This window comes from Saccoglossus kowalevskii, chromosome 7, assembly GCF_978046115.1.
Source record: "Saccoglossus kowalevskii chromosome 7, keSacKowa6.1, whole genome shotgun sequence".
NCBI classification, from domain to species: domain Eukaryota; kingdom Metazoa; phylum Hemichordata; class Enteropneusta; family Harrimaniidae; genus Saccoglossus; species Saccoglossus kowalevskii.
In genome coordinates this window covers 23,225,980-23,250,723 of record NC_140647.1, presented here as the reverse complement: position 1 = coordinate 23,250,723, position 24,744 = coordinate 23,225,980, and the positions used below count along the sequence as shown (strand labels likewise).

The 24,744-nt window shown below is 34.5% G+C and overlaps 1 protein-coding gene and 1 long non-coding RNA gene across 2 annotated transcripts; one reads left to right on the top strand and one right to left on the bottom strand.

Moving 5' to 3' along the window:
• Nucleotides 1-131: 131 nt before the first annotated feature.
• On the bottom strand, nt 132-24,744 carry LOC100366860 (kinesin-II 95 kDa subunit-like). The gene is made up of 19 exons (XM_085501329.1): nt 24,567-24,744; nt 23,087-23,124; nt 22,561-22,751; nt 20,537-20,661; nt 18,698-18,906; nt 17,260-17,339; nt 15,312-15,381; nt 14,685-14,777; nt 14,112-14,332; nt 12,048-12,223; nt 11,357-11,502; nt 10,761-10,958; nt 6,871-6,990; nt 5,306-5,424; nt 4,643-4,759; nt 4,201-4,306; nt 3,728-3,867; nt 2,957-3,016; nt 132-2,582 (listed from the first exon to the last, which is right to left on the bottom strand). Exons 2-19 carry the CDS (start codon nt 23,087-23,089, stop codon nt 2,486-2,488), a joined length of 2,271 nt encoding a protein of 756 aa, XP_085357455.1. The 5' UTR covers nt 23,090-23,124; nt 24,567-24,744; the 3' UTR covers nt 132-2,485.
• On the top strand, nt 15,814-16,928 carry LOC146740868 (uncharacterized). The gene is made up of 2 exons (XR_014929914.1): nt 15,814-16,273; nt 16,878-16,928. It is a non-coding gene; the product is annotated as an uncharacterized LOC146740868 (long non-coding RNA).

The following is a 24,744-nucleotide window of genomic DNA, read 5'->3' as shown; positions in this document are numbered from 1 at the left end:
AGAAATATTGAAGAATATAAGAAAAAAGGGCAGAAATATTTGGGCAAGAAAGTCTAGTGGCAAAAGGGTTATAAAATAAGCAAGCTCTGCTTGTCACGCATCAAAGAATACAATGAACACACAAAAAAGGATTTGAAAAATTCAAAATGTTTCTTTAATAATTCAACTCTGGCTCAATATACATATAGAGGATTAGGATGCCAACAAATGAGGTAATAAAGTACAGCTACAAGAAAAAAAAACATTAAACATGTACAACCATTACTGTATGGATAATCCACAAATATACAACATGTACAGTAATAGTAAATAATCAGCTCACGCACAAAACTTGTACATTTATTTTTTACTTTATCTCACATCTTTTTATGTACATTGGTTAAAAATGCCGTTATTTTCTAGCGGGTATGCATGGAGGTAAGATTAAATTGAAATCGACACCATATGAAGGCAGTACAGTGATGGGCTCTCTATGTCATAATAATTTACTGTATGAAACCAAGCTTTTATTTTTAAAGCACGAGGCATGATAACCACTCCTGCATCCCAACTACCTGCACAAAAACAAACTGAAAACATCACTCCTTAAATATTATTTAAAATCACAAACTTCGCATAAGCGAGACTAAATAAGATTCTGTGAACAGATTAATTTTTGTCCTAGGCATTTTGATGGTACTCGTAGAGACAAAATTATTTATTGTTAATAAAATGTAAAAACATCCATGTTGAGGAAACCAATTTAATTTGTGACAGACATAATCCTGTTAATCGGGAAAATAATGAGACATTTTTCGCTGTTGCAAACAACATAATTTCAATGTAGTAAACATTTCATCAGGATTTGTATGCATGAGTCAGTGACAAAGTTGCATCCTCACAAAAGCTCTTAAATTGCTGAAAATTGACAGGGGGAAAAAATGATTTACAATATCTTTACAACAATATACAAGATGTCATCACTAGCCTAGTAAAAATATCAAATAACAATTACAAAAAAAAAATAAATATGGTAAAATATACAATCCAGGACATGATATGGTTTTTAAAAAAAAAAATCTTTGGGAACAAATTTTTAATATTGCCTCTGAAATGATTAAACAATGAATAGCATTGACTAAGATGTGTTTTTAATGACAACTATGAAATGGACATGTCAAGGTACATATTCAACGAAGACTCGCAAAGATTTATTGGAAAGGATTAAAAAATGTATTGCAGTATGTGTAACTACACTGAAAAGAATCTAATTTTATGAAAACAACTTGTTACATTTTCTGATAATCTCAATTCCCCTGCCACCACATGATTTTCAACCACTGTAAAATACTTCATTTTTGCTAAAAAAAAAAAATGTTTCGCTATTTTCGCCGAGAGATGATTCAGTGAAAATAATTTCCACCAAATTTCTTTTTCCTATAATTTACATTCAACATGTCAAGAAATCAATGAATTTTACCAAAAATTAATTTCAGCTAAAATAAAGTATTTTACAGTAATTAATATTTGTCTGTGTACGTATTATGGCCGAGTTGTCTGTTTTCATATATCAACATTGTTACGACCATACAAAAGAAAATGTAAATTATTCATATGAATCTTATTTGAAGTCACTATCTTACCATCTGGGGGAAGTTGATGTGGTTATTTGAACATTGGTACAAAGAACTTTCCCAGAGAAGTACGAATTTTGTTTGCATCTGTTGTAATAAACAAAACATAAAGTGCACATCCACTTGATCCATATTTGATTGGATTCCAAAACAAATTGACATCAACATAAATTGTTTCCACGCTTAGACTGAAATTGGTTAATATATATCTGCAAAACAGCTTTGCATCAAGGACTGAATGACACTTTGATTTGAAATTTTTCTGAATGGTTACCTATTACTATTTTATTATAACTCAAATAAGTATCGGTAGATTAACATGAGCAATAACAACAAGTAACAAAAATAAAGTTCAAACTATAAAAAAAATTACTAATTAGGAGACAAAAAAAAAAAATGATTGGTGCAAGCAGAGAAATAATTGCATTGTACCTTAATGCTGAACACAATATTAAAGTGCATTATTGTATAAAGCTGGGGAATGAAGTTAAGAAATTTACGAGCAAGTCAATCTGTGAAAACATGGACTGGCCTGATAAGCCAGCGCATCAAATATAGATTTACACATGCATGTGCTGACAAGCTGAGTGTCTCTTTTGGAAAGCGATTGTGTATTTATTGAAAATTATTATTTTTATTATATCACCATGTTATGTAATTTTATGTCTAGGACTTAAACTTGTGACAGTATACCTTTAAGAGTTCAATGTAAATGCGGAGAACTACTGTCATTTGTAATACGATATTAAAATTACATATACATTGTAACGTAGTATGGTAACTGTGGTTTCATAATAACGTGCAAAAGTAATGAGAATAATTTATATTCTGGACAGAATAAGCAGTTATTTTTAGAACACCGACACACGATATCATTTCGTGATTAGCCCTCTAGCTTTTGGGTACAACTCAGACGTGGTTCTTGGTTGTTGTTCTCGGTTCGGTTGCTGACGTTTCCCAGTTGTGGGCCTGTTAGAAAATATATAATACATTTTAAGCACAGGTATATTTGCAATAATATTCTTTCTTTTTTTTTTTCAACACTAGAAAACAAGACTACCAACCCAACAGTTTACACTCAGAACCTATTATTGCAGTTGTATTCATTGATGTGGCAAATACTACTGTAAAATCTGTATTAGAAACTGTGGTTTCAATTAAAATGATACAATGCAACACAGGGGATGCAGTTTTTATTTAATAGAGCAATCACACATATGAGAAATTGTGACTTTTTTGTTTCTCAATTTTCCGAAAAACTTCTATTAGGGATGCGGCTTCTTATACAGATTTTACAGTAGAATCTGCTAGTATGTCATCATTTTCACTTTTTAGAATCTTACCTAGCAGATCGAGCTCTGTCCTTCTTTTTGGATTTCATCTTGTGGCTAAAAATGTCAGGCCTAGAGTCAGAGGAAAGATTGTGAGAATTTTACATTATGTTAAAATAATTATGAAACTGTATGTTATTGGTGACTTCACTGAGCAGCTTGGTGACATCACTGAGCAGATTGGTGACATCACTGAGCAGCTTAGTGACCTCACTGAGCAGCTCGGTGACATCACTGAGCAGACTGGTGACATCATTGAGCAGCTTGGTGACATCACAGAGCAGTTTGGTGACATCACTGAGCAGCTTGGTGACATCACTCAGCAACTTGGTGACATCACTGAGCAGCTTGGTGACCTCACTGAGCAGCTCGGTGACATCACTGAGCAGACTGGTGACATCATTGAACAGCTTGGTGACATCACTGAGCAGCTTGGTGACATCACTGAGCAGCTTGGTGACATCACTGAGCAGCTTGGTGACTTCACTGAGGAGCTTGGTGACATCACTGAGCAGCTTGGTGACATCACTCAGCAACTTAGTGACATCACTGAGCAGCTTGGTGACCTCATTGAGCAGACTGGTGACATCACTGAACAGCTTGGTGACATCACTGAGCAGCTTGGTGACATCACTGAGCAGCTTGGTGACATCACTGAGCAGCTTGGTGACATCACTCAGCAAATTGGTGACATCACTCAGCAACTTGGTGACATAACTGAGCAGCTTGGAGACATCACTGAGCAGCTCGGTGACATCACTGAGAATCTTTTTGTATACTCACTGTATATCTAAATCTATATCATCTTCATCTTGTAACGCTGCATCCAACGCTGCCTGAACTTTGGGTGCTACAGCTGGTCCCTCGTAATCACGTGTTGTACGGTTAGGCATGTCCAACTCAACTATCAGTATGTTCTCACCCTGCATAACACAAAGCCAGTAAAAATTAAATTTGGACATGAATGAACATTATGACAAAGTAGAACCACTTTTAAAGAAATTTGTAGTAGTAAATGATCAAACCATGGGTAATATGTCGGGTTATACGGCTTTATATGTTAATAGCATGCAAATGGTGGAAAAGAATTGTTTGAATTACAAATTCACCTTCAGTTGCATGTATGTAGTTTACCATGTACTAAGACAGCATGTGGGCATAGGGTAAATTTTTTGCAAAAAGGTGTGTACACATCCCAAGTTGAAGGTCATTTTAAAGTACCCGGGGTACTGCAATTTAATGAACAGAATAATTACCTTGTATCTATAATGACCTCCCATGGCAGCAGCCATCCTGGCATACTCTGCAATTGGTCGTCTATTGCCACATGCAGACACAGGTCTTTTAGCCATTTGTTGAGGACTATGAAGACACAAAGTTGATGTTATAGATTATAAGACTGCAAAGTATTCTTATTTTGTTGTGCTGATTTCTACATTCTCATATTTCATACTTACCATGTATCTCAAATTTCATATGTGAAGAAACAATATATTAATTGACTTTCTGTAATACATGTATTTTGATGCATAAATTCGATCCACTATAAAGTCAGAATAAAAGTAATTTTATATTTTGAGGTGTGTTTCTAAGACATTGCGATTTTTAACAATCATATTTTTAGGTTCAACTGTCAAGTCTTGTAACAGAATATTTACAGTTAATCAGCTGTGAAATGAACAAACTATACTGACTCACCCCTCTGTTCTAGCCAGTGGAGTCAACTTCCACGTATCTTCCTCCTCTTCATACGCACATCTATTCATAATCTTCGTCTTCTCTTCCAGCGGTATGAAGTTGTCAATGATAAGCATCCTGCAAAGAAACCATTAGATGGAGTTGTGAGAAGTGTGAGGAAGCAGTCAATGTGAAAATTATTCAATAGGACATTCAAAATAAAAAATAAATCATTTTCGGTGAAACACATAAATGAATGAAATCATTGATCATAGAAACACATGGGATCGAATATGCATGTTTCTACGTTGAAAAGCCAAAGTTGTCACACAGAAGGTTTTTGAATTTTTGTATAATTGGTAAATAAACAATGTATCAGACACTTTTTCCTGGACAATACACTCATCACTATTTAATGTATTCTCCTTTGCCATGCCAGGTTATGCTCAACCCTTATCTGGTCAAGTGAATGTAAAAATACACAGGGCAGGCAGAATAAGGGTCAGACATGCATCATCAAAACTCCATTGCAATGTGAACCTTAATAGTAATCCCATCTTCCAGTAAATAACCTAAACAAATTATCTTTTAATTTTATCAATTCGAGAAAATAGTGAGTTTACATATATCCCAGAAATAATGCCCTCAAATAGACCAATATATTGTATTTTACACAATACATACTTTAGTTTCAATTCCCTGGTTAGTTCATTTTGTGTCTGTTCGAGTTCCTGACGTTCTCTGATATGTTCTTCTTGTTGGTCTTGTATCTCTTGCTTCACGGCTTGAAGTTTAGCAAACAGCTGAAAAAATTAATCACATTACAGTGAAAATGAGAATAAATACAGGAAATCTTATTGCTAGTTTTCTTTCATTCAGGGGATGTGAATGCATATTGACAATGTAGACATATTACCAAAACTTGGGCACTTGGGAGTGAAATTTTTCTTTTTTGCTTTTTATTATCCAAACAGTTTTTGCTATAGACTGTTAAAATTTTGTAGAATTGTGAAAAGTGGGACATACTCAATAAACGATTTTAAAATATAGATAACAGGTGCAAACATTATCTCTTTTGAATGCTTAGCAAGATTTAGCAAGGCTGTACATAAATAATAAAAAAGAAACGATGGGATCTCCATATTATGCACTATATTTAACTTTTAACAAACTTCTTACTGAGTGAGTGAATTGTTATGCAAATTAGTAATTATCTCAGCTTCTTTTTAGTGCACATCCCAGAAAAATAGCTCCTAGACGCTTTGACCTTTTGTTTTGAAATTTTCACAAATGATTGACAATGTGTTTATCATCAAAACGCCGTCGGGGCATTGTTTTTGGTTGAACAGTGTTACAACAATCGTACAGACAACTAGCCTGGGTGTTAATTTATGCATAAACTTGAAGTAGTGAAATTTGAAACTGTTACAGCCATTTTAATTATGAGCATTAGCAAACTTCTTACTGAGTGAATTGTTATGCAAATTAGCGATTATCTCAGCTTCTTTTTAGTGCACATCTCGGAACTTAAAAAAAAAGCTTCTATACGCTTTGACCTTTTGTTTTGAAATTTTCACAAATGATTGACAATGTGTTTATCTTCAAAACGCCGTCGGGGCATTGTTTTTGGTTGAACAATGTTACAACAATCGTACAGACAACTAGCCTTGGGTGTTAATTTATGCATAAACTTGAAGTAGTGAAATTTGAGCTGCTGCCCTGCAAAATTGACAACTGGTAGACAGTTTTCAAGACGGCACTTTCTTCATAGTAAACAGATGTACCCATAAACCAATTTTGACAGGAAACAGAAGCATGGTTTAGAAGCTAATTTTTTTTAAATCACTTTTGACCAAAAAAGCACATTTTTTGCATATTTCAAACTACAGTGTCCATAAAAAAAAAATACTAACAAAATTTTAAAATTCATACAACAAGCTTTTCTAAAATATATAATTTTCTGGACAAGGGAGGTCATCTTGGTTTCTTAATTAACTAATTAAAATACCTGTCAGGGAAACTGCATCTCTACCTTAATAGTGAATTCAGAACAATATGACGATGACAGTAAGTATATCCGTCGTCACAGAAAGAGACAGAGACTGATTTATTTTTCAATCCTTTGATTGCTATTTACCTTTCTCGAAATAAAACTATACGATTTTTTCCATATTATTCAAACATTTTGCTCTAGATATGTAGGTAATAGAAAATTATAGAAAAAATACACAGTGAAATTTTCTTAATACCTTTTTGAGTTTCTTTGTCTTGATTTCAACTTCCTGCTGTAGTGAGGTGTATGTATCTTTTCTTTCTAACTGAGCTTCATCTTTAGTCATCAGTTGTTGCTCCATTTCACGTTCCTTTCTCTATTAAAAGAAACAAATTTGTTGTGGTTAATTTTCTGAACAAAAAAGCATACTATCGTAATATGTATGTGGATGTGCAAGGCTTGGTGGTATATGTGTGCAACTTGAAGTCTTACAATTCAGAAGGTCAACAGAAAATAATTGACTTGAATTAACACATCTCCTGCTTATACCAGTTTTCCAATTTCATTTTTCGGTGGAGGCTTCATTGAATGTTATGTGCGGCATTATGAATAACTTAAGGGACATATACAACATACCACCTTTGGAAAGCATCCACAGATAGCCAAAATGAATGGTAAATAGCAGCATCAGGAGGCCATGTGTTATTGTATTGGTTGGCAAGAATCAGTCATTTGCACAAGAAGATGAAATAATGCTGCTGTTCATCACTGTTGTTATTGTATGTGTTCTTGTTAATAAAACAACTTATGAGAAAGGTTTATGAAATGGGAACTCTAATTGGGACTAAAGCTTGTCGTTCCTACAGTCAATAAACCACGGTGTGCCATAACATGGGGCCCAGGGGCACCGGAGTCCTTTGGAATTAAGTAGAACTTTGGTCTGGTAATTGATACAAATTAGTTATGCATGGTTTGACCAAAATCTTATCAGAATTTGCATGTTCCATATTATCAGACTTGTTTCATCTGAATATGATGATCGCTTCTTGAGATATCATTTGAACAAGTTTCCCACACAGACAGACCGAGCGCTCATTTTGTGCACATTGCTGACATAAGCTCCCCTTTGTGCAGAGCACAACTGGAGCGAAAAATGACAACTGATTTAAACATTAAAATATTTATTAACCTTTCTTTTGTCCAAATTACAATACATTTATTCAACTCAACTTTTTTAACAAAGTACAAGGCAGGATGGCTACAGGTATTTTAACAAAAGTCTGTTTTTTTTTAAATAACAGTTGACTTAACCTTTTGATAGCAATGCTTTATTTTTCTCTTAAAACATTTATTCAACTAAACTTTTTTAACAAAGTAGAAGGCAATGCAGCTAACATTTATTCAACTCAACTTTTTTAACAAAGTAGAAGGCAAGGCTGCTAACATTTATTCAACTAACTTTTTTTTGATAAAGTAGGTGGTAAGACGGCTACACACAAAATAGACTATTTTAACTTGTCGACAATCACGTTTCGTGTACTTCAAGAGTTCAGTGAGTAGTCTGTCATGACATCACATGCAATGAAAGGTGGCTGGATGGAGCTGTTTTCCGAAAAGAAATGAAATTTCCCCCTCCCTGGCATTACAGCCAAAACAAGGTCAGCTTGGACGTTCAGTTGCGAGAAGTATAAAAAAACGCAGCCAGTGATACATTTCGAAAATAAAAATACAAAATAAACGCAATCAGAGGGGCCGACCACGCGCGTTGCAAATAAATAGAACGCGTTGTGACAAAGTCTCCCCAGCCTCTTTCACTCACGCAATATACTTATGCTATTTCCCAACGCATTTATATTGACGAAAAACACCACCAAAAAAATGTAAATCAGGCTTGTAATTACTAGTAACTCAACTCGAACGCAATAGTCATCACTGTAAAAGTGGATAAATTCAAACCAGCCAGCTCATGACCAGAGACGTCCGGTCGTCTTCGTTGATAATTCGCCAATTCACCATAATCGTGGTGGTAAACTGTTTAGCTGATTTTTCAAAAGATGGATATTCAATTCATTTTTCGTCTTAGCCTTGTCTTTTCCTCTTAAACGTCGTAGTCCGCTTCATTGAATGTTTAGTTTGATAATTGATAAACATATATTCAGTGTGAGACTGTTGCTTTCAAGTTGTGTTAATGCAAAGATGATTTAAACTTGTCCTTTCCGTTGTCAACGTATTCAATATACGGAAATAGCATGTGTGTGCGTTTGCGTGAGTGAAAGATGCAGGTGAGATTTCTCGTCGCAACGCATACTATTTATTTCCAACGCGCGTGGTCGGCGCCTTTGATTGCGTTTATTTTGTTCTTTCGTTCGCGAAATCTATCGCTGGCACCGTTTATTTTGTGATGTCTCACAACTGAATGTCCAAGCTGACTTTGATTTGGCTGTATTTAATAAAGTACATTAGTCTTTACAACTTTTGGATATATATCAACATAATGCTATCGTCGACGCTCGAGTTCGTTTTTTTCTTCAAAATGTTTAATTTGAAAACGACAAGTTGACAACATCGAGTCGCGTTTCGATCGGTTTTTAGGATTCACGGGGCCAAGGAAACAATGTCAGTACCTACCGATGATGTTGAATAATATTGTTGTGTTTACCCACTGACATGATTGACTGCATTAGGATTTCGTGTGCTTCGCACAGACCATGAAGCTAAAAAAAAACTCCAGGCACAGACCACCCACGCTCAGGTGAAGCGAACGGTACTCGTTGAAATATATGCCTAGCCATGTGTATGCTACCCTACAGTTTTTAGCGACCGGAACATTTACACAGGGCTGTGAAATGTCATACTGTTAGTACCGGTTTAATATTCTCTCAGTGAAACTCCGTAAAACATGTCAGTACCTTCCGATGATGTTGAATAATAGGTTTGCGCTCAGACACGACTAACATGATTGACCGCGATTTCACACGATTTCATGTGCATTCGCACAGACCATCCACGCTCAAGCGATGCGACGGTAATCAGTGCAATGTCGCACTATCAGCACCGGTTTAATATTTTCTCAGTGACACGCCGTAAAACATACTTATCTTCTAAATGCACTCCATGATGCAAGACACCCGGGATACGCTAGGAGTTATTACTAGCATTGTATCGAGGTTAACCTTGAACACACGTTCCTGTACCTCGTGTATTTATTCCATCATGATTCGATGAATAGCCGTATGTGGTTCATAGCTCTCTTGTCGCCGCCCGACTTTTTTATTGCTCGACGGTATTAGTCGGCCCCAGAGGCGACTGACAAGATACAAAACCATACTACGAATATAAATAAAAATGTAAAAATCAGTTGTCAGTCGTACAAAAGAGCTATGGAACCGCAGCTATGAATATAGCCACTGGTTGTTGCCTGTCAATGCCTAGTTCGTGCAATAAAACAGCGCAGCAAGTGTTCAATTCGTCCAATAACACACACTACTTTATTAAGACAGCGCCCATGTAATCACAAATACACATCAGGCATTGTATTCTATCAAAACAATTGTTATACTGTAATTTTCAGTGCGAAATTTGAAACATCGAATCACACTGCCATATCGTCGAATGGTCGTTTTATGCGTAACTGCGCATGCGTGATAAATTCAAATTAGTACTATTTAATCTATCATTAAACGAATAATTTATGCGATAAACTATCACAACATACATGAACACATCAAATAATATACATTCTTTATTATGAAACTACAATTTGATAAAAGAAGTGTGTATCAGGAAAAATAACACAAAATGTTTACTATGCAAATTGTGCCACTCACCATGTATGGTAATTGGACAGAGATTACCTACACTAGAAAAGCCTGATTTTGGGGGGTTTTGGGGCCAAAAAGTAATTTTAAAATGATTCAAGCCAAATAAAAAAAAAATGCCCTGGAGATATTTACACAAGCTATCATGATGCCAAGTTTCAGAAAAATAGACTGAAGGGTTTTTGAGATATCTTTGTCTACAGCACACGGACTACGGACTACGGCTTACAGATTGTGATAGCATTAGTCCGTTGGACCAAAGGACTAATAAAAACCAACAGGAATCCAGGAAGCAGTGTTCAATGAATGCAGCAAATTCTATAATTACCTTTTGCTCAGCGATCTCCAAACGATGCTGTTCAAGTCTCTTCTGTTGTTCATTTGTATGATCCACTATACTTTTACCGCCTACAAGCAATTTACTTTCCATGGCTTTAATCTTAGTTGCTAAAGTATCTCGTGCTTGCTGCTGCTCTTTCAGCTGAATCTGTTTTGCCTGGGTTTCAGAAAGTAATCGATGTTTCTCCTGTATACAGAAACAGAATTGATTACAAAATTGTGTTGTGTAGAACTGAATATCTGTAGTGAAGTAGTGAAGATAATCTTAAATTACACAAATGCAAAGTTTTCCCTGAATCTCCTCTTTTACCTGTCAAATAATCATGAATAAACTGCCTGCAATAACCAAATAGACTGCCCAAAGCAATCTAATTGATCTTGCCCATAGTAACCCAAGAAATGATTTCAGAGTTCCCATGGTTACCACATTACTGACTGCAATCATGACAAAAATGGGGTTTGGTTTTTACAACTGGTCGTCCCCGAAACACTTGAAATTTAAAAGATAATGTTGAATGTCTACAATACACTGTCATGACAACCTAATACACTGCCATGACAACTTAACACAATACAATTACCAACCTCATTGAGCATTGATTTATCGTTTAAAATAGACTGTTTCTCTTCTTCAAGTTTGAGCTGTGCTGCTTTATAGATCTCTTCTTCATCGTCTTCATCGTCTTCATCATCATCATCATCACTTTCTGACTCGGACACCACTGTGCCATCTAGACATTAAATACATCATACATGTAAAATTCAACAGCAGTTGTGCCACATACACATTCATTTCATATTTATAATGATATGATGTTCATACCACAAAGGCTGCACAGTGAGAGCATTGACCGACCAACATATAGTAGAGGTTGATGTGACCACATACTGTCTGAGTGCATACCTAAGGGTATTAACTTTATTATTAAACATTTCCCTGACCTAGTTGCGTGGAGTGTGGAGCCTAGAATTTAACAATATAGTGGGAATTAGTGGTACTCTCTTGCTACGAACTTTGTTTTCAAACATGTCTGCTACCACCTTGGAAATATCATATAACTGTATCTGGAATGTGCATGTCCTAATAAGGTAGGATATACATATATATAAGGTAGGATATACATATATTCTGGGAAATACCGCAAAATAAGTGTGTTAAGTAATTTTATGGACATATAGTGATCGATAATAACAAAATATTGTTTTTGGAATATAAAAGTGAACCACAATGAGGGTGCTATTATAACAATGTATACCACAAACTGTTATGACTGACCTTCTAAAACTCGTTTTGTCCTTTTCCTTTTTCTTTTCTTCTTGCCTCCGCCACCTTTCTTATCCAACTGACTCTTCAATCGAGAAATTTCATCTTGGAATTCTCTAAGGAGAGCATCTTTTGGATCTTCGTTAATCTTTGGTTTATTCTTGATATTCTTTGCACGGTTTGCATACCTGTACGTAAACATATATAACTTCTTACTGTGATAATAAAAATCTATACACAAAAAACAAATAAAATTTCATTTTTTCAATTTTGCATATGAAAACAAACAAAACATAACTTTCTTTGCCCTTTCAACCATATCCAGTTCCCCCCTCCAGTAATTTAGACCAGTAATTAAAAACGAAAAATTTCCCTATTATTAAACGCAACTATACTTCACAAGAGGTGTGTGTGAGGTTTGAAATCGATACTGAATCGATATGCCACTGAAATATGCCAACGCATTGTGCACCCCCTAGTTGCTCCATTATTCTGCGCCATATTCTGCACCCCTCATTCTACGACATTGACAGTTTTATTATAATGCTTAATTTGGGAAATGCGCCGGTGCATCCCAGTTGCGCAGAGTACCAATTTTGCAAGGTGTTAAACCGGAAATAAGCTAAAATCATCCTGCATGAAGAAAACAAGTTAATAATTCAACTTTGATTCAGACATTCTCTAATAGTTACTAAGCATACTACTATAACAAGCCATATATCTTCTGAAAGCTTAGATACATGCATATGCAAATAATGTAATGTATAAGCTATACCAAGGGATTACCTGACTGCTAATTTCGCTATTGTGCTTTTTTTAATATTCTGACTCAGGGGTTTTTCTAGAAAAAATGAACAATAGAGAGCACACACAGGCGAGGGAGCCTGGAAACGCCATATTTGAAGGTTTCTGCTCCAATTTATCAGTGTATCTATCGCCATTGAAATATTTTCTGAGTAATATAGATGTATTTTGTGTCCAGACACATTGTCAGCTGGTGTTGCTGGAAAGTTTTCATGGATAAAAATATATTTGAGAAAGATTTTATGTTGTATGGCAACACGGAAGTGCGTGACTTGAAAGTTTAATCGGTAAGAGGGTGCCAGCCGAAAGTATCAGGGCGTTGCGTCCCTGTTCCCCGGTTTAGAAAAACCTCTGCTGACTAATAAAAACACTGTTTCAAATTTGTTAACACGTCAATCACGCAGGAAATTGTAACACTGTAGGCTAGACAATTTGTTTTCTAGATACAACTGAATAACTACGGACATACAATTTGTTCAACATCACAAATGTGGCAAAACAAGGCTAACAATATTTGTTTACATTTTATCAACCATCTTGTGACAGTAGTGCTTTTATGCTGACTATTCATTTTTCCAGGACAGCTTTCAAATTACCGGTACAGGATTTTCTAGTATACTCCAGAAGAGTACAAACCCTGGTTATTGTACTTGGACCAAGAATAAGGAACAATCTCATGTTTTAGAAGTTTTTTTACTTATGTGAAAACTTCAGTTTGAACTGAAGGTTTTTGCTTTTCATTTTTATTCTGAAAAGTATCATCGCAGAATGCAACTCGGGGTTCATTAGCAGGAACCATACAGAGATTAAACCTTGTTTCAACATTCAATCTGGATGTATTAAAGCAAATATAAAAACTAAATTTAAAAATTGATTAGCAAATGAAATTCAAATACACAAATACAAATGGAAAGCCATTAAGAAATATTTATCAACATTCAGACATATTTCATGCTCTTCGTACACATTCAGACAATGAAATATGCCAAGTATTAATCCGAAAACACTACTCAATCTTAAAGCAGGGGTGTCGTCACATGCGCACGCGTCAGATGGCCATAGCATGTCATTGTTTACAAACAAGCATCTACCCATGAGCCTTTGCATTTTTAGCGTGTGTTGTTATCGTCGCTTGGTACTCAATTCCCGCGCATGCGCAGGTGATGACCCTTCTGCTTTAAGGAATCACCAAAAAGCTTTAATGCTTTTGTTATGTTATGCATGTTCTGGGCCTAGAATCATTAGCAGCTCACAAGAAATAGGCCTCCTCACCTCAGCGTAGTCAACGTCTCGTCATAGTTATAACTAGCAGGACCGATATTAGCTACCATCACAGTCTTGGCATTACCACCTAACGAGTCTTGCAGAAGACGCGTTAACTTTGAATCACGATATGGAATGTGTGAACTCTTGCCGTCAATCAGTGCGGAGATAACATTTCCCAGAGCTGAGAGTGATAAGTTGATTTTTGTAGCTTCCTTCAGTCGATCACCCTGCAAGCAAAATTACATTATAATATTATCACAATAAGGACAATATGTTTCATCTAGGATTTGAAATAAACAAGCAGCCTCTCAATTAAAGAACTGAAGATATCATTACAAAATGAACAAATCTGAGAGAGGTCTACCTGAGGTACTTATATGTATAGTATCAAAGCAATTGGACTAGTGTTTTTTAACAAGAAGTCGAAAATAATGGATGTAACAGTGAAGGAAGACATCTGAATTAAATTTCCTGTGTTTCATCACATTTGTACTATGACAGCCTCCTCACCTCATGAGCAACTCTTCTCAAACCAGTGTAGCATTCTCTGAAATGAGAGATGACAAGAACAATACTTACTGTAGACCCAGTCTTGGCCTGCCTTTCACTTCCTGCAAGATCCACCAAGTTTAGTTTACCGACACGAATGTGATTTTCACCATCAATTCCTATCTAACAAGCAGAAATAACAAAGTTCATTAATGTCAAATAATAAACCACATGTGTTCAAGCTATGAAATCTTATGAAATCGGGGCTACTATTATGGCATTTACTATTAACAATATTTTGTAAGATGAGATGGGACTAGGATCACGTTTGTGTTTTGAGACAGGCTGACATGCTGACCATTCACACAAAAATACTCTGTCCCGACGTTTTGCGCATAACAAGATCTTTAATGTTAACTAATAATTTGTCATCCGCCAGCAAGGCCACACGATTATAAAGTGCCAACGAAAAAAAAAGTTAAACAAAAGTACATTGGTACTGCTTTATGTGGTATTGAACAGTTCCCGACCATGAAGGAGACATTTTTTTGAGTGAATATACTGAAAATTATTCTGTTCCCTGTGCATAGACAAAAGATTTTTTACATGTAACGTTGAACTATTATACATCATCTGCTTATAGGCGAGAGACAATATCAATGTTATTTCATGGCACTTGGCTGATACTTGGCTGAAAAAAACTCTAACTGTACTTACTTCACTGCATTCTACGGTGATAATAAAGATGGCATGTGATCGTGAACTGTGTTCATTCATATTGGTGGGTCTGTAAGAATGAAAAAAAATAAAGTTGCAATTGTGTGCTGAAGGTATTGGAAGTTATCATTTTGTACCAACTGGATTTCAAAAAATGGCGCCCTCTATAGACCTGGATGCAATCCAGCAGCCATCTTTTTTTATTTGCAAGTGATTTAATGTACAATGTTGGTATACATAAAGGTATAATTTTGATCCAAAAAAAAAAGACCATTAGTTACAGTAATTTTCGCATCATAAATACAAGTTTGAGTTGTCTCTATACTAGTAGAAAGACAGAATGCTAGATAGGCAGAAGTGGGGACACTTAACAGTCAGACTGTGGCATGCACTCGGACACTTAACAGTCAGACTGTGGCATGCACTCACACTGACCAAAGGTGAGTCACTCCCAACTCTTATTGACATCAATGGAATTACTGACTAATAACACAACTTCAGTGTTCTCCCCACATAGAACAAAGCATGGCGGCACCGCCATGCTTGGCGACCCGGCCGCCACGCTTGGGCTCGGACCGCCATGCTTACAACTTCACCGCCATGCTAATAGGATGCATTGTTTACGTCCATTTGACCCGCTCACACGTAGCACTGCATAAATTATCACCGTCTACGCCACGGCGGTTTGAACTTGCCGGGACAAATTAAACAGTCCCATTGTTAAACACGTGTGAAGTACAGACGCTGTCAATGGGGAACAAATTGTCACTCAAGTTGCAAACACCGAGATGCTATATGACAAAACATGTAAAGGAAAAAAAGGTGATGCCGCCCGGCTAAAACGTACAATCACCGCTAGCACAGCACAGAAACGGAAGCGTGTAGAAACACGAAAACGGCGTGAGGCTGGTTTTGATGAGTCGTGGAAAAAGACATTTCCCTGGTTAAGGTCAATTGTTCAGGTAAGATTTCGTAATTTTAGAAATAAAATGCCAGTGTGTGTATAATTTGCCGATCGTAAGAACACCAAACATGGTAGGCCTACACCGATTTCAATCAACATCTTAGACACGAGGCTGGTATAGACACGACATGAAAAAAAAAACATCACTCGTTACTGTCAACTTTTTTTAGATTATTTATGGATATCTTCATAGATTAATGGGTACGCGTATGTTATAATTTGTCCAAGCAAAAAAAAATCTTCCGGTCACATGTTGACCTGTGTAGGTATTTCCAAGATGGCGGCCTGTCAACGTCTTACGAACGACAGCTGCTATCATCACGCGCTATGATCGATGGAATCCCGATTTGTATACATAATTCTATCGTTACGTTTTAATTTTAATTGAATAGTGACCTCATGTTTTTTTTCCTCAAAATTCCCGAGTCTCCTTGTCGTTGACCTGACAAAACCAACATGTAAACAACATGTTTTGCAGACGAAATGCTATCCATACGGCACTGGGTTCCCGATCGTGGCACAATTCAATCGTTATGTTTACATTTATTTGAACCTCAATCCTTATTGTTGTTTTTTTATTATTTATCATTTTTTCCCACTAGGAATGTTGTGCAGTTAATGCTCAAAGCACAACATGATTGCAAAGAGTGGATTTTCTTTATGGAACAAAGTCCCGTGCAAGTCTATGACGATCGAGTTTAACTACAGTAAGGCAGCCAATGTTTGGAGCACAACAAAGTCAGAAGGATTAGTTTAGACTAAGTTTTATGGAACAGTTCACATTAAATGACGATCTTGTCAAATTATGGTATATTATGTAAAGTATTATGTAATTTAAATAAAGTCTCTCATACATTTTAATACTGTCTTGTATGTTTGTTTTTGTGAATGAATCCTGAAAAATATGCAAATTAGTATGCAAATTAGCATGCAAATTAGACCGCCATGCTTGCCTCTGAGCCTGGGGAGAACACTGCAACTTACCCGACAGATCTGTTTTGATTACCAACATTCATAACGTGTTCAATTTCTTTAACACTTTTAGTCACAAAAGAAGACAAATCCTGTAATAGAGATAAGGATACTAATAATTAATATAATTATACATCTGTCACTGTAACGCCATAAGTTAAAGCATGCCGTATTTTTGCAGTATTTTTCAGGGTATTTTCATCCTACCATATAAGGAAATGCGAATTCCAAATATGAAATGATTACACGTGTAAGCATCCTCTAATAATAAAAACAAAAATGGCTGCCACCAGGGTTTGACCGGACTCCATACAAAGAAGTTCGCTGATTCTGTTCTAAACTTTTTGGATTTTGACATTCCCATGACGTATCCAAGGATGTACATGTATAGAAGTAAAAGATGTATAATAATAAGGTTATTACAAGAATACATCAAAGTATGCACTCAGACAGTACGCCACGCATCTAACTCCGCTGTGCGCCGGTCAATACTCCGGGTGTACGATACTGTCTTTGTGCATACTTTGAGGTATCCTCGTAATAACCTCATATTATTAATAACCATTTGAACACAGATTTTTCCTGCTAATATTTTGGTATAACATTTTGCAAAGTTGTATGTGTTTTTTTTTTGTAATTAGTTTGTTCATTTTTAAACCAAATGGATATATTTTCCCATGGCTACAGGCATCGATCAACATTTTTGAAAGAATTTGAAAATAAATTAAGCAGATTCAATAAAATAAAATGTGAAAAAACTTGACTGGTGTATTTGCATATGTTACTATGTGAACAATTATAGAATAATTAACTTATACTATTAACAACTTAGTCATCACTGATTCGGTCAAGGATGTAGGGTAAAGATTTTTTGGAGGTAAAATTCACATTAATTATTTTCATGGAAGAATTACTTTAAACCATATCAAACTTATGTATATCATGAAAGCCCATAATTCACACTAATTTATAATTGATGTTATTTTAGATAAAACCTTCATGTGGTCATGTGACTGCTAAGTAAATAATTTTTTTGTTGAAGATTCAAATGAGAACTGTGAAGAAATTAAAAGGAGTACCACAATTTTTTTTATTGAAAATGTAGAATGAAACATAAGAAACATAACACTCAGCGATTTGGGGTAACTTTTATTTTTTTCTTAAATTTATATTTTTGCTTTTACAAGAAAATTTTTTTCGTTACTACATTTACATCGTGAAATCTGCTACTTTTATGTTTACTACATCTACAATCTCTGAAAAAGTGAAAAGATCCCATAAGTGCCTGCTGAGCAGTACTCATTTGATTGATCAAAAAATAAGAATTTATACCGTATTCTCTATATTATGTGCTAATATATAAATGGTCTAGTAATAAAGTCAGCATACAGAAGTTAGTGAGAGGTTTACTGTTGTTACAACCACAACAATACAACCAGATTTGGCTCACCTTAACATAAACCCCAGTATCTGGTCTCTCTTTTAATTCAAGTCGTTTTTTCTGATCCTTGGAGAGTAAATCCCGGATTTGTTCCTGATAGATTTCTAGATAGGATGCCCGCACCAAATACTGTTGGTTTTCTGTTCTGGATATGTGTGTAAATATGTGTGCAAATGAATTCGGAATGACACCTCGGAGATCTGGATCTGAGCGTATACCTAATGAAAGTTATACAAAATAAAAATGCTATTAAAACGATATGTGAGATTTGAGAAAATATCAGATTACTGCTGTACATATTATAAATTAATCTAACCAACAGCTGTTGTAGATATCTATGTAACTAATCAACAAGTTGACAATAAAATTCAGAAAGTTGAAATACCAAAAATAAAGTAATATGCACCAACAGCATAGTTAATATTTTAGCGTGAATAATTGGCTGGTTAGAAATTAGATTTATTAAGCCACTCTTCCAAAATCATAATATATGGTCAGAAATTAAACAGGATATGCTTTTCATGCATGTTTTTAAAACTGAATTTCGTTGAATTTCAACAAATCATCATGGACATGTACTAAACACGTATAATGTTGTATCAAATTTGAAAACCGAAAAATCCTGTCCAAGATACCACATTTTCAAAAAAACAAGATGGATCCCAGTCGGCCATCTTTGAACTGATTATGGAACAATTGACATGAACATGCATTTCTATATGTATTATGTATGTGCCAAATAAGAATGAAAATGGTCCATAAGAAGATATAGTAGTATGGTCAAAAAGCAAAATGGCCGCCAGTCACCCATCTTTGATCTGATCATGAAACAAACTCACATGGACGAGTATTCCAATATGTATAATGTATGTACCAAATTTGAACAAAAACTGACAAAGCATGCATAAGATACCACATTTTCAAAAAACAAAATGGCTGCAAGTCAGAGATCTTGGATTGAATCAGTAAACCACTGCATTTGCATATGTCCCAGATAAAGTACTATTAACATACAAAGAATGAACAGATTTAGTCCATAGGGTTCTGAAATGTGACTCTGGACGGATGAACGGAAGGACGGACAGAGATCGAATTATAAGTCCTTGTTTCAAACTTCGTTTGAGCGGGAACTAAAAAGCACATGTTGCAATTATGCAATAACCAAAAACATTTATATTTTTTAGCCTAAACATCTGAAAAGTTCAGGTATCAGCTTTTATAAATCTAGTCCACTTTTATAAACCACTGACATGCTCAGTATGATTATTCATATAACATTTAGAATTTCCAATAACTAAATTACTGTAAAGTGTTTCTAGTATTGATCACATCAGTTAGATCTAAATGTGGTTTGTACATGAGCATTTTAAGTTTCTTCAACTTCCTTGATGGCTGACTAGAAATTAGTGAAATACAAAACATACGAATCCATTTTCTTGTATTTGGTGGTTTTCTTGTGGTGGAATATATTGAGGAATGTATTCTATATTATTCTATTCCACTATTCTATGTTCAGTTTAGTCTATGTGGCACCTTTAGTGATCAGAAAAGAGTCTTAAAATATTAAGGATAGTAAAAAATAACTCAATATGTAAATTAGCATACCATATGAGCTCTATTAGAAGCACATCTATAAAAGAGGCACATGTAACCAAGAATTGCACGTATTGTTAATAAATCCAGTATTCATTAATAATATGATTTATTTTGACCATAGACACACCTCTGATGTTTATGTATCATAGTACATACATCAACTAATGGAACAATAGCGATAACATAAATTTAGTTTATAGTGCAAAAATTAGCAGAAATTTGCATGACTTAAATAAGACATCAATGACATACCTTCCATAGTGAAGGTCTTCCCAGTGCCAGTCTGGCCATATGCAAAAATAGTACCATTGAACCCTTCTAATACTGAGTCTACCAATACTCTAAATGTTTCATCATACAGATCAACCTGTTTAGAACTGAAAAACACAACAAAACAAAAAATATGACAGGCAAAAGCAAATTATATTTATTCAACATGTTCACAACATTCGTAATTTTAATTTAAAAAAAAAAAAAACAAGTGGAAAATATCTCCCTTTACAGTAATTTAATCATTTAATTTCTACATGTATATGACACACTGCAAAGAGGTCAATTATTCACTGCATTTTAATTTCGCTTATTTCGCTGACTGGAAAATGCGCTACATTAAAACCCAGTGAATATGTAAAATTTAACATAGAACAAATTATCAAAATGATAAAACTGTAAATTTGAAAACCCACTGAATATGCCTGAAATGATAAATCAGCGAAATTTTAACCCAGTGAAAATTTGTCATTTCACAGTAGGTAATTTTCTGTCACTGTGAGATCTCATATATTGTGTTAAAGCTACTGATCGAATGTCTGCCGCAAAAATCAAACAATTTGATTTTGAACTTGAATTTTTTTTTATAGTTCTAATCAAAATACAGATTTTTGAAAGGGGAATATTGCATTGAGATACCATTATTACATGTATATAGCTAATTATAAAGTACAGAAATACACCTAAAATACTCGCACATGATGTTTTGACATTTGTTTGCTCTATTTTGTTCATGAACGGTATATGGTTTGTTGTCAGTGCAAATTCTGTAATGTATATAAATGAATCAAAGCAGACTTCATACAAAACACAAAATCCAATTTTAATGTCAAAGTCACCTAGTATCCAACTCTCCTACTCATACCACCTTTCTTTTAACTGAGCAGTATTGCATTAGCGCATCAATTCTGAATACAATCTGCAAACATCGTTAAAATAAAGCTTCATTAAATCTAAAAATAGTTGACCAGCACAGGACTAATAAAAACTATGCTAGAGTCAGGTATGCATAGTAATCTGATACAAAATCATATTAGCAAATGTAATAAAATAAAAATCATAAAAACTGACAGCTTCATATATTATATCACAGATGGAATTTGAACTAAAAGCAATGTGTCTGGTAATTGGAAAACAGACTGAGATGAAACAGACTGAGGTTACAGTTTTTACTGAAATATGTACGCTCATAATAATTAGTTAATTTTAAAAGTTTGTTTGCTGTCAACAATGGTTTGTGAAATCTTAACTATAATTATTTGTTAATATATCATATAATGATTCAAATCTCATCACCTATGATTCAAATCTCTTCATATGATTCAAATCTTCAAGTTAATTAAATCACCCATAATAATGTAATCATACCGGTCTATCATTTGAAGATTCAAATAAATCTATTACTCATAATATTAGCAGGTATAATTGAAAATGCTAATTTAATAATGGGAATAAATTGAATCATAACTCAAGTAAGAAACTAATTATACCTGAAATATCAAACAATATACTGAATTTGATAAGATGGAATTCATCTGCGAGATATTTTAACCCTATCGACTGTCACATTTTCACTGCTACAATTTTCAATTTAATCCAATCTTATAGTATTTGATGAGAGTAAAAATGATTTCGATAAAAATTGTTGATGTGAAATGCAGCTGTGTGTCGCTTTGAAAATTAAATCGTACAACCTAATTAATTAAACATTTGCAGTTTTCATAAATTAATTACATGTACTATACTAGAGATGACAGAATAGGTATCTTGTACATGACAGTCATCATTTATCAATTTTGGATGTTATCTTTTTCATTTCAAGATGAGAATAAAAATACTGTTAGCATGCATCATAAATTCTTTCAACAATAAACCAAAATGAACCTCGAGATGTAGATATGATAATGCAAATGATTCATCTAAGTGTACACTATTATAGAAATGAAATATTTAAAATTGATGTCCCTCAACTAAAATGGTTAGCCAATAGATAATACAATACTTACTTCCAGTCATACACTGCATCAAATGTAAAATTCCTAGGTTGTTGTGTGTTACCAGCTTGGATGTTCCTCACAGTAATCATACCCCGTTTTACATCCATGTCAACAACTCGTTCATGCCCATCTTTTATTTCTTTCTCGTTAATTGGGCGACACCGAACAACAACTTTCACACATTCTGCACCCTTTTTAGACTGCAGAAAAACACATATAAAAAATAAATTAAAAAATTCAACAATGAAGCACCTGAAAAAGTATCTACTTGTCATAAAAAATTGTTGTGTTTAGGTTTAAAAGCGAAGTGATCATAAAAATTGAAATCTTGCATACATAAACAAACAAGAGTATTTTTTTTAAACTGGTGCACACAATTTAAACTACATGTAGTTAAAAAATAAATAATATCATCTGCAAAGCCAGGTTCATAGTAAAAAAAGAATTGACATAAAAAATAATTTACAATTTCTATGACTACAATATTGGTCAGGAGAAATCATCAAGAAACATTTCAACTAGAATCTAAACTTACCATGATTGCAGACAGTGATGATTAAATGTAACTTTTGCCTGCAAAAATAATAAGATATCATTAAAACCAAAATGAATAATTATAACAATTACGTGAGAAATAAAATAGTTATAAAAACATGCCTGTGTATTACACTACAAACTACATGTCAATATGATTCCCTTTGAACTCCACATTTCTTTCAGTCAACATTATTCTGCAATTTTATATTTATTTTTCCATAATTTCTTTTTTTGATTTTTGACCAAACTGACATTATTTCCCAATTTTTCAGGATCTGTATCCTGAAAAAAAATTATGAGGATTTTATTTTGTGAAAGTTGACAAAAATTTACTTTCTAAAGGTTGGAGATATTGTAATGCAAATTGCAATGCAATGATACTTGTGTCTTATGATGAAGACTGGAAGGGAAAACACATATTTTCTGATCACACAAACAAAAATGCGTTGTTTATAATGGTCAATTTGAGGTACCTTTCTCACGTCATCCCAGTGCGTGTTTTTACATGAATGTATGTGTGTGTGTATCCTCTTAACAGTTTGTGCTACCGGTAGATTAAAAAAGACAGTAACTGTGAACTATTGAATCACTTCCTAGGGTGACATACATTGCTATGTACATGTACTAGAGTTAAAGCGAGGATTTCACATAGGGATTGTCAGGGTATTTTTCATGGCAGCACTGTACATGTGGTTACATATAAATTCTTGCCATTTTCTTGAAGACAAGGCTGTTGTTCAGCAAATTGTGTGAATTGATGTCCACTTAATTAGATAACATTTCTGAAAAGTTATTCGAAAATGTACCGTATAATTATTTCACAGTCCCTCTATCGTGGGTGACACTTTTAAACCAAAAGAAACACACATTGTGTTTCATTTGAAATTTTATTAAAAATTTCTCTAATTAGGAAAAAATAGAGAAAGAAACAAGTGTTATATGGTTATTCATGTTGTCTATGTATTAACCTAGATGAATATAATGCTAAATAGGACAATGTTTATGACTCTATAATTACATACACAATAGGATTTGAATATATATCAATCGAAAAAGTCGAATTTGGGGGATTATTTAAAATTCGAGATAGAGAAAATTACTGGAATTAATTTTTATTGATTGGAAACAGCGGTAAATATATGTACGGAAAGAGTTATTAAAATCTGTCTGTAATTACAAGGGTAAGGTGTCGATGTTTTTTCTGGATATATATTATTTACAATGACCGGTTAACGTCAAACTGTAAAAAAAAGACTCGGGCAAGCCAAACCTGGGAGTTATTTGAGTTATGTTGGCGTTTGTTTGTGTTGTTTGTTATGTAAAGTCAGTCACTGAACAGAATGACGGCGATTAGACACGACCAGGAGATACGATTGATACGGTACTGTCAGTATCAGCATTTTATGGCCAATGATACTATTTCTAACGGTGCCGACTGTCGTGTTGCGAGGGTGTTTTGAGTGAAAAAAATACCTTACCTGTCAAAAAATGTCAAATCGATTGAACTCTTTACTTCTATGAAATACTAACTAATCAACGATTGCATGAAAAAACATCATATTACAATCACAGTAACGTTTACAGCTAGTTAGGACATGGTAGACGATGTTACTTTCTAGATGACTCCGCCATTTTGCTGAAATATGTAACGCATGC

What these genes read in the sequence shown, in the direction of transcription:
- LOC100366860 (XM_085501329.1), bottom strand. An exon ending in GATGCAGTGTATGACTGGAA is followed by an intron (nt 20,662 to 22,560) that starts GTAAGTATTGTA and finishes TGTGTTTTTCAG; the next exon opens with TTCTAAACAGGTTGATCTGT. An exon ending in GATATAGATTTAGATATACA is followed by an intron (nt 3,017 to 3,727) that starts GTGAGTATACAA and finishes CTCTGACTCTAG; the next exon opens with GCCTGACATTTTTAGCCACA.